At 43.4% G+C, this 16,341-nt stretch overlaps 1 protein-coding gene across 2 annotated transcripts in view; it reads left to right on the top strand.

Annotated features, from left to right (window-relative positions):
• Positions 1 to 3,981, top strand: part of RBBP8 (RB binding protein 8, endonuclease) — a 146,551-nt gene extending 142,570 nt beyond the window's left edge. For both annotated transcript variants that reach the window (XM_075314456.1, XM_075314457.1), the window contains exon 19: positions 3,415 to 3,981. In XM_075314456.1, the coding sequence (XP_075170571.1) occupies positions 3,415 to 3,512 (98 nt within the window). In that variant the 3' untranslated portion in view covers positions 3,513 to 3,981. The remainder of the gene's footprint in view (positions 1 to 3,414) is intronic.
• Positions 3,982 to 16,341: the final 12,360 nt, after the last annotated feature.

Here is a 16,341-nt window from a genome sequence, read left to right as displayed (position 1 = left end):
CTCCTACCCACATCTCTGTCCCGGGGAAAATCCTTCCTACCCCCAACCTGGGCCGTGGTCACCACGGACGCGAGCCTGTCAGGTTGGGGAGCGGTTTTTCTCCACCACAGGGCTCAAGGAACCTGGACTCCAATAGAATCGTCCCTTCAGATCAATATCCTGGAGATAAGGGCAGTATATCTAGCTCTATTGGCTTTCCATCGGTGGCTGGAGGGCAGGCAGATCCGAATCCAGTCGGACAACGCCACTGCCGTCGCCTACATCAACCACAAAGGCGGCACTCGCAGTCGTCAAGCCTTCCAGGAAGTCCGGCGGATTCTGCAGTGGGTGGAAGTCACAGACTCCACCATCTCCGCAGTTCACATCCCGGGCGTAGAAAACTGGGAAGCAGATTTTCTCAGTCGTCAGGGCATGGACGCGGGGGAATGGTCTCTTCACCCAGACATGTTTCGAGAGATCTGTCGCCGCTGGGGAACGCCGGACGTCGATCTCATGGCGTCACGACACAACAACAAGGTCCCGGCCTTCATGGCACGGTCTCAGGATCACAGAGCTCTGGCAGCGGACGCTTTGGTCGCAGTTTCGACTGCCTTATGTGTTTCCCCCTCTGGCGATGCTGCCCAGGGTACTACGCAAGATCCGGTCCGACTGCCGTCGCGCCATTCTCGTCGCTCCACACTGGCCGAGGCGGTCGTGGTATCCGGATCTGTGGCATCTCACGGTGGGTCAACCGTGGGCACTTCCAGACCGCCCAGACTTGCTGTCACAAGGCCCGTTTTTCCATCTGAATTCTGTGGCCCTCAACCTGACTGTGTGGCCATTGAGTCCTGGCTCTTACCCTCTTCAGGGTTATCTCAGGATGTAATTGCCACCATGAGACAAGCAAGGAAGCCAACGTCCGCCAAGATCTATTACAGGTCTTGGCAAATCTTCTTATCCTGGTGCTCTGATAACGGTTTTCCTCCATGGCCGTTTGCCTTACCCACATTCCTTTCATTCCTACAATCTGGAATGGACAAGGGTTTGTCCCTCGGCTCTCTCAAGGGCCAAGTTTCGGCGCTCTCCGTGTTTTTTCAAAAGCGTCTAGCCAGGCTTCCGCAGGTCCGCACGTTCCTGCAGGGGGTTTGCCACATGGTCCCACCTTACAAACGTCCGTTGGAACCTTGGGATCTTAACAGGGTCCTGACGGCTCTTCAAAAGCCGCCTTTTGAGCCGCTGCGGGATGTCTCTCTCTCCCGTCTTTCTCAGAAGGTGGCCTTCCTGGTGGCAGTCACATCACTTCGGAGAGTGTCTGAGCTTGCAGCGCTGTCATGCAAAGCTCCCTTCCTGGTTTTCCACCAGGATAAGGTGGTTCTGCGTCCTGTCCCGGAATTTCTCCCTAAGGTGGTATCCCCTTTTCATCTAAATCAGGATATCTCCTTGCCTTCCTTTTGCCCTAATCCAATTCACCAGTGTGAAAAGGATTTGCACTCTTTGGATCTAGTGAGAGCACTCCGGTTCTACGTGTCTCGCACGGCGCCCCTGCGCCGTTCAGACGCGCTCTTTGTCCTTGTCGCTGGCCAGCGTAAGGGCTCTCAGGCCTCCAAGTCAACCTTGGCTCGGTGGATCAAGGAACCGATTCTCGAGGCCTACCGTACTTCTGGGCTTCCGCTCCCTTCAGGGTTGAAAGCCCATTCTACCAGAGCCGTAGGTGCGTCCTGGGCATTGCGGCACCGGGCGACGGCTCAGCAGGTGTGTCAGGCAGCTACGTGGTCTAGTCTGCACACTTTCACTAAGCACTATCAAGTGCATACCTATGCTTCGGCAGACGCCAGTCTAGGTAGGCGAGTCCTCCAGGCGGCGGTTGCCCACCTGTAAGAGGGGGCCGTTTTCGGCTCTTTTTATTGAGGTATTGTTTTACCCACCCAGGGACTGCCCTTGGACGTCCCAATTGTCTGTATCTCCCAATGGAGCGACAAAGAAAAAGGGAATTTTGTTTACTTACCGTAAATTCCTTTTCTTCTAGCTCCTATTGGGAGACCCAGCACCCACCCCTGTGCCCTTCGGGCTGGTTGTTCTTTTGTGTACACATGTTGTTGATGTTGATTTGTTCTTTTGGTTCATGGTCTTCAGTTCTCCGAACATCCTTCGGATTGAATTTACCCTAGACCAATTTATAAGTTTTCTCCTTCCTGCTTTTGCACCAAAACTGAGGAGCCCGTGGTCCACGGGAGGGTGTATAGGCAGAGGGGAGGGGTTACACTTTTTTAAAAGTGTAATACTTTGTGTGGCCTCCAGAGGCAGAAGCTATACACCCAATTGTCTGGGTCTCCCAATAGGAGCTAGAAGAAAAGGAATTTACGGTAAGTAAACAAAATTCCCTTTTTTAATGCTCTTTCTAAACTGGCAAGACATAGGAATTATGGTTAGTAATAACACTGGCTTACATTTGAAAAAATATTCTGCTAACCCAAGAACTTTTGCTGATTCCAGATATGAAATTAAAAAAAATGGGTCAAATTTTTTCACAAATGAGATGTTTGATTATAGGTTTTACAGTCGGTTAAAAAAGGAGTAATAAGAAATTCTGAAGACGCAATAGTACGTAATATATTTGCTTCATGGAAAAAAAACTAGTCTTTCGTGTAAGCAAGACAGCATTTTTAATTGTTATGGAGAAATGTTCTCTTTTTGGATGCTTTGGAATAGTTATGACAATGGTTGTCACACTGTACACACCACAGCTGAGACTTTTTTCTCTGACCCTTAGTCCACTGTCTCAGATTTTATAACATGTCTTGCACACTTTGTGTTGCCCAAGGTTTTTCCTCGACAACCAGTTCAACCCCGAAATATGTCCTTTCTTTTTTGTGTAGTAAAATAACAAAAAATGTAGCGTAATGGAATATAACAGGATTATTCCTGCACTGTCCATAAACTGTTGGAGTGTAGGAGGACCGATTCTACAAAATCCTTTTTAACGGAGTTAAATTTACTGCGACATGTAAGCCTCTTGAACAGCAGAATGCTGCTTTTGGTTTCACTCTGCTTATATAGTCAAAAAATGCCGACATAAGCAGCTTGTATTAAGCAGTCTTCCTATTAGTTATACCAATTGCATATTCAGCATTTCTTTTTGCGTATTCATCATAGGTAGTTAATATAATTAAAATGATAAATAATGTTACATTACAGTGTAAGAGTTCCTTGGTAAACAGCATTATATGGAAAAAACGGATGTCACTGAAGGAAACATGTGATTTTTGGATTCAACACACCAAAATTCATGGAGATCACGTTATTTTTTTGGTCAGCAGAATTGATGTAGAGCAGTGTAATCAGTTTGTATACGGTGCTAAAAACAATTGTCCTTACCAGATCCCAAAGTCCAGTGACCATTTTGGCAAATGATTATGCTTTGCTTTCTTCCTAAAGGTTACATAAAAGAGCAGATGTCACCTTGTCAGCGACCACGGAGAAGACAGCCATACAATGCTATGTTTTCCACAAAAGGCAAAGAACAGAAGACTTAATGGACGTTGCTCCTTCTTTTAAATTGTAGTCAGACTAAAGCAGATATCACTATCAATACAAGCAAGCATTTTTATACCTGCATTTATTGCTACTAGGTACAAGAAAATAAAGCTGTATATGTTTAATTGATATTTGAACCTATATACCTGTGTAGCTGTTGGCCCACTGCTTATGCAGTGCTGCACTCAGTGGGCTATATGGATGTATGTATAAATATATGCTGTTTCCTTATTGTTGTTATGTCATCTAATTTTCTGCTAGGCAACTATTGGAGAATAATTTGTTGTTTTATGCTTGATTTAAAAAAAAAATTGCAAAAATATATTTAATATGTATGTTTTTACTTTTCTAAATAAGGAATAGATGTTCATTGTACTTTAGCACCTTTTGATCACTAGGGTGCTTTGTTTGCACTGGAAAAATGATTACTTAGAGTTTTACTACAAATGATCTGTAATTAATAAATAAGTGAGATATATTGTTTTACATGCTTCTTCTTTTTTTTAATTTTTTTTTTTATTTTAATCTTTATTGCCTGCTTGGCATCTAAAAGTTCCAGAAAGCAATGGACATAAACTAAATGCATGCTTTAGAAGTCCGGGGAGTACTGGCCTACTAGAGACATAATGCTCATAAAGACATATGTCCTCGTGTTATATAGTGGCGTGTAAACGTTTAGGCACCCCTGGTCAAAATTACTGTTATTGTGAACTGTTAAGCAAGATGAAGGTGAAATCATCTCTAAAAGGCATAAAGTTAAAGTTGACATATTTCCTTTGTATTTTAGGCAAAAAAAATATAGATATATTTTCATCTGTTATCTTTGGCTGTCTCTGATCTGATCAGCAGACATGTGCAGCTAACAAGTGCAGGTGGATCTCCAATCTACCCACGCCTGTTAACCCTTTAGATTGTACTGTCAAACTTTTACAGCGCCTTTTAACGTTCTTCAGCGAGGATTGTGTTGTTCGCCACCGCCGTCGGCGGCCCCGTGATTGTGTCCCAATGGGTTGCCATGCCAGCATCGGGGTAGATTATGACCCCTGTCGCTGCCATGACGTGTTTCCTGTAAATGCCGGCAGAACTGCATTTCTACTGATCAGACATTGTAGGATTAAAGTCCCCTAGGGGGACTTGTAAAGTCATTTAAAAATGTAAAAAAAAAAACAAAATCACCCCCATTTTGCCCCAGTGAAAGTAAAACAATAATAAAAAATACACATATTTGGTATTGCCACTTTCAGAAATGCCCGACCTTTCATAATATAAAATCAGTTAATCTGATCGTTAAACGGTGTAGTGAGGAAAAAAAATAAAAACTGCATTACATTTTTTTTGCATTAAAATGCAATAACAGGAGATCAAAACATTGCAGCTATCCAAAAATATGATTAAAAACGTCAGCTCAAGACGCAAAACTAAGCCGTCACAGAGCCACAGAACCCAAAAAAAGAGAACGCTACGAGTCTCTAAAAATGGTGCCAAAAGCACAATTTTATTTTACAAACTTCAGAATTTTTTTCCACCAATTAGAGAAAACTAAAACTATAGATGTTTGGTATCTGCAAACTCGTACTGACCTGGGGAATCACAATGCCAGGTCAGTTTTACAAAATAGTGAACATGGTAAACAAAAAAAACCAAAAACAATTGTGCACTTTTTGTTGCAATTTCACCGCACTTGGAATTTTTTCCCCGTTTTCCAGTACATTATGGGGCAGAATGCATAATAAAAACCTTTATTTCTATAGCGTTAACATATTCCGCAGCGCTTTACAATTCAGGAGGATCATATACAAACAAGTAACAGTTATAGAAAATACAATAATTCGAGGAAAAAAAGACAACCACGCTCCTGAGAGCTTACAATCTACAATGGGGTGGGGGGAACAAGGTGCAGGGCTTATTTACAATGACAATCCAGCCATCTCAAGGAAATAGGGGATAGATAATGGCTGCCTGGGCCAGTCGGCCAGAAACTTGAGATGCATTTGGGTGCCATGGAGTTTGATGTAGGATTATGTGAATTTAGTTTGGCTAGGGACTGTGATAGGCCGCTCTAAAAAGATGCGTTTTTAGGGTGTGTCTGAAGCTGAGTAAGTTGTAATTCATCCTAGCTTCTTGAGGTAGAGCGTGCAGCTCGGAAGAAGTCTTGGATCCGGGAGTGGGAGGTTCGAGTTAGTGTGGATGTTAGTCGAAAGTAATTTGCAGAGCGTAGAGAACGGGTGGGGTGATAGACAGAGAGGGGGGTTTAGATGTAGGGGGGTGCCGCACTGTGGAGCAGTTTGAATTGGATTTTGTGATATATGGGCAGCCAGTGCAATGACTGGCACAGAGCTGAAGCATCCGAGTAGAGATTAGCCAGATAGGTGACCCTGGCTGCTGTATTAAGGATGGACTGTAGAGGAGAGAGTCTAGTTAGGGGGAGACCAATTAGCAGAGAGTTACAGTAGTCAAGGTGGGAGTGGATCAGGGCCACGGTGAGGGTTTTTGTCGCTTCCATTGTGAGAAAGGGGCGGATTCTAGAGATGTTCTTGAGGTGCAAGTGACAGGAGCGGGCAAGAGATTGTATGTGGGAGGCTAAGTAGAGATCAGTGTCAAGTATAACACCCAGACAGTGGGCCTGCTGCCTAGGACTTTATCGTTGTGCACACACAGTGAGGGAAGGTTGGAAGACTGAGGGAAAAGAAGAAGTTCCGTTTTGGAAAGGTTAAGTTTCAGATAGAGAGCAGACATGATGTTGTAAACTGCAGTCAGGCAGCCACTGGTGTTCTGTAGTACAGTGGTGGTGAGTTCAGGGGATAAGGTGTATAGCTGTGTGTCATCAGTGTAAAGATGGTACTGAAAGCCAAATCTGCTGATGGTCAATCCAATCGGGGCAGTGTAGAGGGAGAAAAGAGGGCCAAGGACTGAACCTTGAGGGACCATAACATAGAGAAGATGTGGAGCCATCAAATGATACACTGAGCGGCTCTTAAGATAGGAAGAGAACCAGGAGAGCACAGTGTCCTTTAGGCCGATTGAATGGAGCATAGAGAGAAGGAGATGGTGGTCAACAGTGTTGAAGGCTGCAGAGAAGTCAAGAAGAATAAGCAGAGAGTGGTCACCATTACGTTTTGCTGTCAATAGGTCATTGGTCACTTTGACAAGGGCAGTTTCTGTTGAGTGTAAAGGGCGGAAGCCAGACTGTAAAGGATCTAGAAGATAGTGGAGAGGTAGCGGGTGAGGCAAGAATAGACCAGGCGCTCCAAGAGTTTGGAGATGAAGGGGAGATTAGAGACTGGTCTGTAGTTGCTTGTGCAGGATGGATCAAGAGAAGGATTTTTTTAATAATGGAGTAATGATAGAGTGTTTGAGGGAGGAGGGGAAGATACCAGGAGAGAGATATTGACGATTTTAGTTAGGTGAGTAGTGACAATCAGAGAGGGACTAGAGTAGGTGTGAGGTTGAAGGGATCAGTAGGGCAAGTGGTAGCACGAGAAGAAGAGAGGAGCCTGAAGACTTCGTCCTCTGTGACTGGGTCAAGTGGTGTTGGTGTTGTTCAATGGTGTTATTCAAAAGTACAACTTGTCCGTCAAAAAACAAGCCCTCATATGGCTATATTAACAGGGGAAAAAATTACGGCTCTTGGAAGATGGGGAGGATAAAATGGAAAATCGAACAAAGTGCAGTGGTTAAAATGAACAAAAAATGAAAATGGGCCAATGCAAAAGTTTGGGCACCCTGCATGGTTAGTACCTAGTAGCAACCATTTTAGGCATGTATCACAGCTTGTAAACGCTTTTTGTAGCCAGCCAAGAGTCTTTCAATTCTTGTTTGAGGGGGGTTTTTTTATATTCATTTATTAAACAACAGTAATATACCAGGTATCTGAAAACAGATATAGGATTCAACATTGGTAGAGCATATATTCAAAATACCTGGGATATAAAGAGTCCTAAACAAAACATAAAGAACAAGAGGAACAACAAACATAACATAAGTATGCAGTGACCGCTTCCACCTTGACTCCCACCTTCAAGTATATAACACAGTTAAGTACCAGTCCCGAATATCCTTACAACAGTACAAACAAGAATGAACAGCTCATACAGCGATCACGTTGTAATTGGCAATGTCAAGGGAGAGGAATTTCCCAGACCTTATTATATTTCTTGGGCATCCTCTATTTTGATACACCGTTTACTAGTTCTATCCATGCCCGTACGGTTGGGGAGAACTGCCCATCCACCGCAGAGCAATGAGCTTCCTGGCCATAAAAAGGGATTCCCGTAGAAAGTTTGTGGTGATGAGACCAAATTCCCTCAACCAAGACACCAAACAAGCAGAGTAGTCAATCGAGAGGTATAGGGAAGGAGGACAGGGAGGATAGGAGCGCGTGAACCCCATGCCAAAAGGTAGCGATTACCAGGCAGCCTCAAATCATATGGACAAAATCTGCATCTTCCCAGTAACACTGTGGGCACTCTCGCGGTGTCGCATCTTGAATAATCTCAGTTGTGTAAGATTTGCTTGGTGTATTAGGTAGATTGGAATCATTTTATTATTGATTGACGAGGAGACATTAGTAGGTGATTCCAAAACCTCCTCTCAGTCCTCCCCTGCAGATTCGAAATCAGCAGCTCCTAATTCCCTTTACCGCCAATGGTTGAGATTCATTCCCACAGATAACAGGTATGAATAGAGAGTGGAGATCAGTCCTGTATCCCTATTAAAGGAAAGGAAGATATTAAAGTAGTCCCATGCCGGCCTGAGCTCACTGCACCGCTCCTCTGAAGCCCAGGAAGTTCCACTGCTCAGGAGAAAGTCGCCGAGGATGGGAGAGACCACGTGACAGGTGATGTGCTGCAGGATAAGTCCAGAATTGCAAGAGCTCTGTCTCCGTGCGGCCGCTCGGCTGGCTACATCGCTCCACCCCCCTTGTTTGAGGGATTTTAATCCATTCTTTCTTGGAAAAGTCTTCCAGTTCTGGGAGGTTCCTGGGTTGTCTTGCATGCACTGTTCTTTTGAGGTCTAGCCACACATTTTCAATAATGTTCAGATCATGGATTGTGAGGACCATTGTAAAGCCTTCAGCTTGCACCTTTTGAGGTATTCTATTGTGGATTTTGACGTGTTTAGGATCATTATCTATTTGTAGAAGCCATCATCTTTTCAACTTCAGGTTTTTTACAGATGACGTTATGTTTGCATCAAGAATTTGTTGAAATCTCATTAAATCCATTGATCCCTCTACCCATGTCATTGGCTGCAACACAACCTGAAAGCATGATTGATCCATCCCCACGCTTAATGGCTGGTGAGATGTTCTTGTCCTGAAATTCTGTGCTCTTTTTTTTCTCCACACATACCTTTTGATCATTGTGGCCAAAGAGTTCTACTTTGACCTCACCAGTTCACAGGACTTGTTTGAAAAATGCATCAGGCTTGTTTAATGTTCTTTTGCATACTTCTGATACTGATTTTATGGTGAGGACACAGAAGAGGTTTTCTTCTGATGACTCTGCCATGAAGGCCAGATTTGTGCAGGTGTCTCTGAACAGTAGAACAATATACCACAACTCCAGAGCCTGCTAAGTCTTCCTGATAGTCTTTTATAGTCAAGATTGGGTTTTGCGTTGCCTCTGTAGCAACCCTACAAGCAGCTCTCACAGACATTTTGCTAGGTCTTCCAGGCCTTATCTTGACCTCCACTGTTCTTGTTAACTGCCATTTCTTAATTTACATTTTGAACTGAGGAGAGGGCAAATTGAAAACGATTTGCTATCTTCTTATAACCTTCTCCTGCTTTGTGGGCCTCCACCATTTTCAGAGTGCTAGGCAGATGCTTAGAAGAACCCATGGCTGGTGTTTTTTGGCACAAGGTTAGAGGAGGCTGGGCTTTTATAAAGCTGCAAAATTTTCATCACATGGCCTTTCCTAATGATGATAGTGAACAAGCCATATCCCTAGCAGGCTAATGAAGTTCTAAAACCTTGGTCAAAGTTATCTGAGCACACAAACGTCCAAGGGTACCCAAACATTTGCATCAACCCATTTTGCTTTTTGTAATTTTTAAAATGTAAAACATTATATGATAAAAAAAATGCCTAAAATACAACGGAAATTGACTTTAAGCCTGTTAGAGATAAATGATCATCTTCAACTTGCTTAACTGATCACAATATGTTACATAGTTACTTAGGTTGAAAAAAGACCTAGGTCCATCTAGTTCAACCTTCCTGCACCAGTTCTACATTTGGTCACTAAGTCATTTATAACCAACAATGTTTTGTACTGAGGAAATCATCCAGCCCTTTTTTAAAAGCTGTTATAGTATCTGCCATTACTACCTCTTGTGGTAGGGCATTCCACAGTCTGACTGCTCTAACTGTAAAGAACCCTTTCCTATTTAGCTGCCGAAATCGCCTTTCTTCCACTCGCAGTGTATGCCCCCTGGTCCTTAGTATTGTCTTTGGAAGGAATAAGTCATGTGCCAGTCCTTTATATTGACCACACATGTATTTATACATATAAATGAGATCTCCTCTGAGACGTCTTTTTTCTAAGCTAAACATATCTAACTTTTTCACCCTCTCATCATATGGGAGGCCTTCCATTCATTGTAGTAGTCTAGTTGCCCGCCTTTGAACTGACTCTAACTTCTGAATGTCCTTTTTAAAATGTGGAGCCCAAAACTGGATCCCATATTCCAGATGTGGCCTTACAAGTGATTTATAGAGGGGTAACAATACGTTGGGATCACGGAATCTAATCTCTCTTTTTATACATATATATGCAGCACTGGTAATTTTAAAAATTAACTTTTAATAAATAGTATTAAAATAGCAAATCCAGACAAACAACACAAGGTGAAAACACAACGTACAAATGGATGAGTATAGGAGGTAGACTCGCAAGAGTTGTCAGTTTTTACACTCCATATAATTCAATCATAATCATCCGAATGATTAAAGTGACATTGTGCAAGGTCCGTTATCCTCCCCAAAAAAAATTGCACTTACGCCCTTTGAGTATTACTCTTTATATAAAGTGGCTGAGTGCAAGTTAATCAATAACCCCAAGTCTTAAAAAGAATTGCACTTTCGCCCTTTAAGTGTTACCCTCTATATAAAGTGGCTGAGTGCAAGTTGAATAACCCCAAGTCTTATAGACATTATTGCAGTGGGGGGGGGGGGAGAAGAAGGGAGGTACGGTTCAGTGCTCAAAAATAATTAATATATTCAATGGCGGCAGTGGGATATATGCTCACCTTCCACCCCACTGCTTCACCAATGATACAGGCGTTACCTTACAGAATTCGGGGGGGGGGGGTGACTCACAAAACACCACACATTTCCCCTAACGGTAACACCAGTAGCTCAACGTCCTCCTTCCCGACGCGTTTCCTCACAGCGATTCATCAGGGGAGAGGGAGGCTATAGTATCAGAGGCATGCTGAGCAGAAATGAGAAACCAAGTGAGGGCTTCAGGGTGTGAGACTTAAATAATGTGTCATACCGCCCACTATGTTAATTGTGCGGCACCTGTTCAATCAAATGGGCTGGCTTATACAACCCCATTGTGTCTGTGCCTCCTATCAATTACAGGGGGTGGGAATGACATCATAGCAAATATACTGTGTTCCCTTTTACACGGCATTTTGTTATCAATATTGCACTTAAACGCTGTATGGTACAATTGAGCCTTCACTATATTCCACTCAACATAAGTGATTCCGATATTATGACAGAGAAAAGGGGCATGTTTACATGACACGTGGGTAAGAGCAGCCCACCTGATCATGTGACCGGAGCATAGTGTCATTACATCACCCGGTCCGCCGCTCATCACAGCGTAACCGAGTGACGTCCTGCCACTGCGTGGCATGCAGATGGAGGCGTCCCCACCGGTCATGCCAAAATGCCTCAGTGCGTCATCACCGGAAAAACACAAGGTGCGCACTGCACTAGAAGCGATGTACAGGTAGGGGCGTCACCAACGGTCACATGACCTGCAGAGCCGGCGCGTCATCAACACAGGACTTGAAGCGTAATCGCTTCATAGTAACCGACACTAATCCCCTGGAAACCTGAGGCTAATACACACTGGTCGGGGGAATATGACAGAGCGAGTAGCTCTATTAATTCAGCGTGCTTGCATAATTAGTGAAGTTAATGCATATAAGGGACAAAGCTTAAGTAGTAGATATAGTCTCACATCCCAGTCAGGATTAGGATTATAGAACGGTAACTGACCGTCTCACCATCTGTTCCAATGTGGTAACATAGTAATTTAATTGGTATTTTAGGCAGGTTCAGACAAGGGTTGGTGTCAAAAGCGGACAAACAAAGCAACAGAGACACATCTGGATTGGTTGATCTGTCAAGCAATAGGACAGACATCAGCGAACTGGCGGTCGACCAAAAGGGGGGAGGGGCAGAGAGAGAGGGAGGGGGGGGAATCTTTTTATACACCCTAAAATCTTGTTTGCTTGAGCAGCTGCTGCTTGACATTGAGTGCTGCTGCTCAGCTTATTTGTAATGAGAATACCCAAGTCCTTCTCCTGTTCTGTAGTCCCGAGTTTACTTCCATTTAATGTATACGCAGTTATAGGATTACTCCGTCCTAGGTGCATTATTTTACATTTATCAACATTAAAGTTGATAAACAGTCATTTTTACCAGGTGTGCTTAAACGTTTCTATGCCACTATATATCATAATGCACCATGCTTGAAGGATCTCCTGCTCCAGATTACATTTTCTTTTTCAAACCTTATAATACAAATTACAACACAATGATTGTGGTTAAATAAATCCTGTGCTGCTAAAATGACAGCTTATGACCCATATGGGGTAAAATGGACAAATACTGGAATAGACAAAGTTTACGATTCCTCAAGACTAATCTTTTGTACGTTATTCTTGATGGAGTGCGCCACCAAAGAAGTGCCAAATACATTAACCCCTTTGTGACATATGACGCACAATTACAGCATATGTTGTGTCCCTGACTTTGATGCGAGCTCGCACTCCGAGCCTGCATCTTTCCCAGCAGTTGGTGGCTGAATTATTTAGCCATCATCTGGCTCTATCAGCCTCGGCTGGATCTCAATCTTTAACAGTGGCATTCAACAGTGCTGGCAAAGCTGCGCTTCATTCAACGCTCTCGTCACACCCATGATGTGATCATGGGATGTCAATGGGTTGCTATGACAACTGGGGGTCTGCTGAAGACGTAAGCAAAAGTTTTATTTATTTTTTTTTGTCTGTACCTAAATTTTAAAAAACTACCGTATTTTTCAGCTATAAGACACACTTTTACTCCCACAAATTTGGGAGCAAAATGAGGGGTGTGTCTTATAATCCAAATGTAGCTTACCGGGAGGTGGTGGAGAGGGGTCACGGGAGGCAGGGCCAATGCTACGGGCAGCTGTGCTGGTGCTCTCTGCGAGCAGGGAGGCAGTGGCCATCCTGCAAATGTCGGCGGTGCAGGCTTCAAATAAGGGCACCCAGAGTCGGCACATGCACAGATGGAGCTCTTGGCTCAAGATTTCATCTCTGCACGCTCTGCCTCCGGCCCATTGATCTTCAAGCAGCGGACGTAAGTAAAATGGCGCCTGGAGGTGATCGTCATCCACACTAGCCGGCATTGAGGTCCGTCCCGTGCAGGCGCACTACAATACTTTGATCTGCCCTGTTCAGGGTAAATCAAAAAGTGCGCCTGTGCAGGACCTCAATGCCGGCTAGTGTGGATTATGTAGGCCACATCATGCACCCAGGCTTCAGAAGAAGGATGACAAAGATAGCCGAAAGAGGAGGTGCCAGTACCGTAGAAAGGGGACTCCCATCCAACCAGTCTGCACCGCCCCTTAGGTGAGTATTTTAAAGTGATTTTTCCGTTTTAAACAGCGGCCTGGGCTCTTATATACAGTATGTTAGAATGCTGTATATAAGAGCCCACTGGTGGTGGCCGCAGCTTATAGTCACCAAATCTGATGACAGGTTCCCTTTAAGCATCATATGACTACTTGTGCACTATCTCTGCTGTGAACTCCTGCAATCAGGCCCAAACTATCCACATATCACAAGTTATAAAATGTAAACAGCATTTTCTACAGGAGGGATGAACAATCTTTTCGGTTTTCAGAGCAGAATATCGGTACTTATAGGTTTTCTCGCATCTAATGCTATTTAGGGCATAATAACAGTATGCACCAAAAATGTCTGGTTTGTGTAAATACCACCGCTTGGAGAATGGGGGTGCACTTCACTCCAGTATGGCCCGTTAGAGAGATGATCTCACTGCAAGAGTGCCGCTGTGTCCATGGGGCTTGTGGGAGTTATAAAAACACCAAGCGCACATACATGATATGACCATTAATTCGCAGAAATAAGAAAGAAGTCTAGCTACTGTCTACCATTTTGCACTGAATCGGTCAGTAACAAAATAAATATTTGGCACAAATGTTGGTTTTGATGAGATGGGCATCTCATTTTTGGGGGGTTCAGTACAAGAAAAGTAAATCGCACAGTGATGATAAAAACACACAAATGGGTGAAGAACTATGGTCGGTATATTTCAGATGCAAAATAGACATGAATTCCTGTAAAAAGGCCTTGGCTGTGGGTTTCACAAAATGTCTTCACAGGTTGCAGATTGTGCACCTCTGCTTTCTATGGGTGTTTTCTAGTGAATGCCACTTTAACAGTTGCAATAATTATTATACCCAGTAGATGGAGACATATAACTACCAAAGCATAAAAGTGTTTGTCCGCTGTTGTCAGTCAGCAAGGTCATGAAGTCTGCACTGTGTGCAAATGAGCGTGTTGCTTTGGCAATTATCCTTGATGAAGAAAATGTTCCAAGGCACGTACCATTTTCCTCTATTTACAAGCACCCGGATGTTTCAAACTCTTTAATCTTTTAAATCAGAGTTATTTAGGAAGAAAGTTTGTTTAATTTAAAGAGGACCTTTCACCAGTCTGAGCATGATAAACTGGCCACATCATGGCAGATCATAGATGTGGACATATTAGCTGGTAAAGATTAGGTATAAATTATGGTAAACCCAATTGGTATAACCAGAGGTTTGTTTCGGGGAGGGGGGTGTACTCTTTCCTCTGCATGATGATGAAGATTCTCTTAATCACTTAATCAGGCAGCAACATAGAGGGAGAAGAGAGCATGGCCGCACAATAGCTTAGAACAGGTTTTCTCCTAGGTGAGATGTAATGACAAAGCAACTAAAAGTGGAGGGAATAGAGCAGAGATGAGTGATTACAAACACAGCTGTCAGCTTTAATCTCAGGGAAGTTAGTGTGGGGAACAAGGAGGATACATCAGAGCAAACTGTATAGAAAAAAGAGTAGCAGCTGCAAAGAATTTTGTAATGAAACAAAGCTCAGGTCTGCTGTACTGCCCCTCCCCCCACACTGACTGCCGTGAGATGAAAGCTGAAAAAGTGTTCGTAATCATACTCTTCTTTGCTCCATGCCCTTTACTCTGCCCTGAAATCAGTGAGAAGGGAAGGTTGTCTGTCATTACCTGTCTCATAGAGATATAGAGGGGAGACAGCACAATCTGAAAATGGCATGCATCATATAGAAAGTGCAAATTCACAGATTTATTCCAACTGTACTATAATATAAATTGAGATTTTTAGCAAATAATTGATAAATTCTTTGAGCCACCCCTGCCAACGTCACGGGAAATCTCAATAGGGGGTCCTACCTTATATTATGTACTTCATGTGCCATGTGGCCTCCTAAATAAAGTTAAAATCAGAACCATAATGGAGCACACATACCTGTAACCTGTATATAACCTCTTCTATGTTGCAAAAGAGGCAATTGTGGATAGAGGCCAGCCCAGGTCCCAGCAATTTTGTGCCTTTTGTGCAACATGGAAGCGGTTATATGCAGGTTTCAGGTAGGTGTGCTCCATTATGGTTCTGCTTTTAATTTTATCTAGGAGGCCGCATGGCACATGAAATACATAATATAGAGTAGAACCCCCTATTGAGATTTGCCTTGACGTTGGCAGGGGTGGCTCAAAGAATTTATCAATTATTTGCTAAAAATCTCAATTTATATTATAGTACAGTTGGAATAAATCTGTGAATTTGCATTTTTTATATGATGCATGCCATTTTCAGATCGTGCTGGCTCCTTTTTTTCTCTGTTATGGCTGTAGTTATGCTACATTTTTCTGATGGCTAACCACCACAATGCTGTGCACGCCTGATCTTGGATTGCAATATATTCCTCCTGTTGGTAGCTGTTCACATTCAGTTGCCTCACCCCTCTCCACAGGCATCACTAATTAAGCACCATACTTGGATCTGGTCCGCCTTTATCAATGGTTGCTGTCTGGCACTGGGAGGGTCAGCTCTGATATAGTCCTGGTATGTGTAGAGCTTGCTCCACATGCTGGGACCTGGGCTGGCCTTTATCCAAAATTGTTTTTTGTGCAACATGGAAGCGGTTATATGCAGGTTTCAGGTATGTGTGCGCCATTATGGTTCTGCTTTTAATTTTATCTAGTAGGCCACATGGCACATGAAATACATAATATAGAGTAGGACCCCCCTATTGAGATTTGCCGTGACGTTGGCAGGGGTGGCTCAAAGAATTGATCAATTATTTGCTAAAAATCTCATTTATATTACAGTACAGTTGGAATAAATCTGTGAATTTGCACTTTTTATATGATGCATGCCATTTTCAGATCGTGCTGGCTCCTTTTTTCTCATAGAGATATAGAATAGGCTGTGGAGGAAAGCGCAAATAGGGTCCTACCAGGTATGACAACAGGTACGTGTAAGTATTCACACTCCCCTAGAGGG

The sequence above is a fragment of the Anomaloglossus baeobatrachus genome, chromosome 6 (genome assembly GCF_048569485.1).
Source record: "Anomaloglossus baeobatrachus isolate aAnoBae1 chromosome 6, aAnoBae1.hap1, whole genome shotgun sequence".
In the NCBI taxonomy this organism is placed as follows: Eukaryota; Metazoa; Chordata; class Amphibia; order Anura; family Aromobatidae; genus Anomaloglossus; species Anomaloglossus baeobatrachus.
This window is presented reverse-complemented; position numbering and strand designations above follow the sequence as displayed.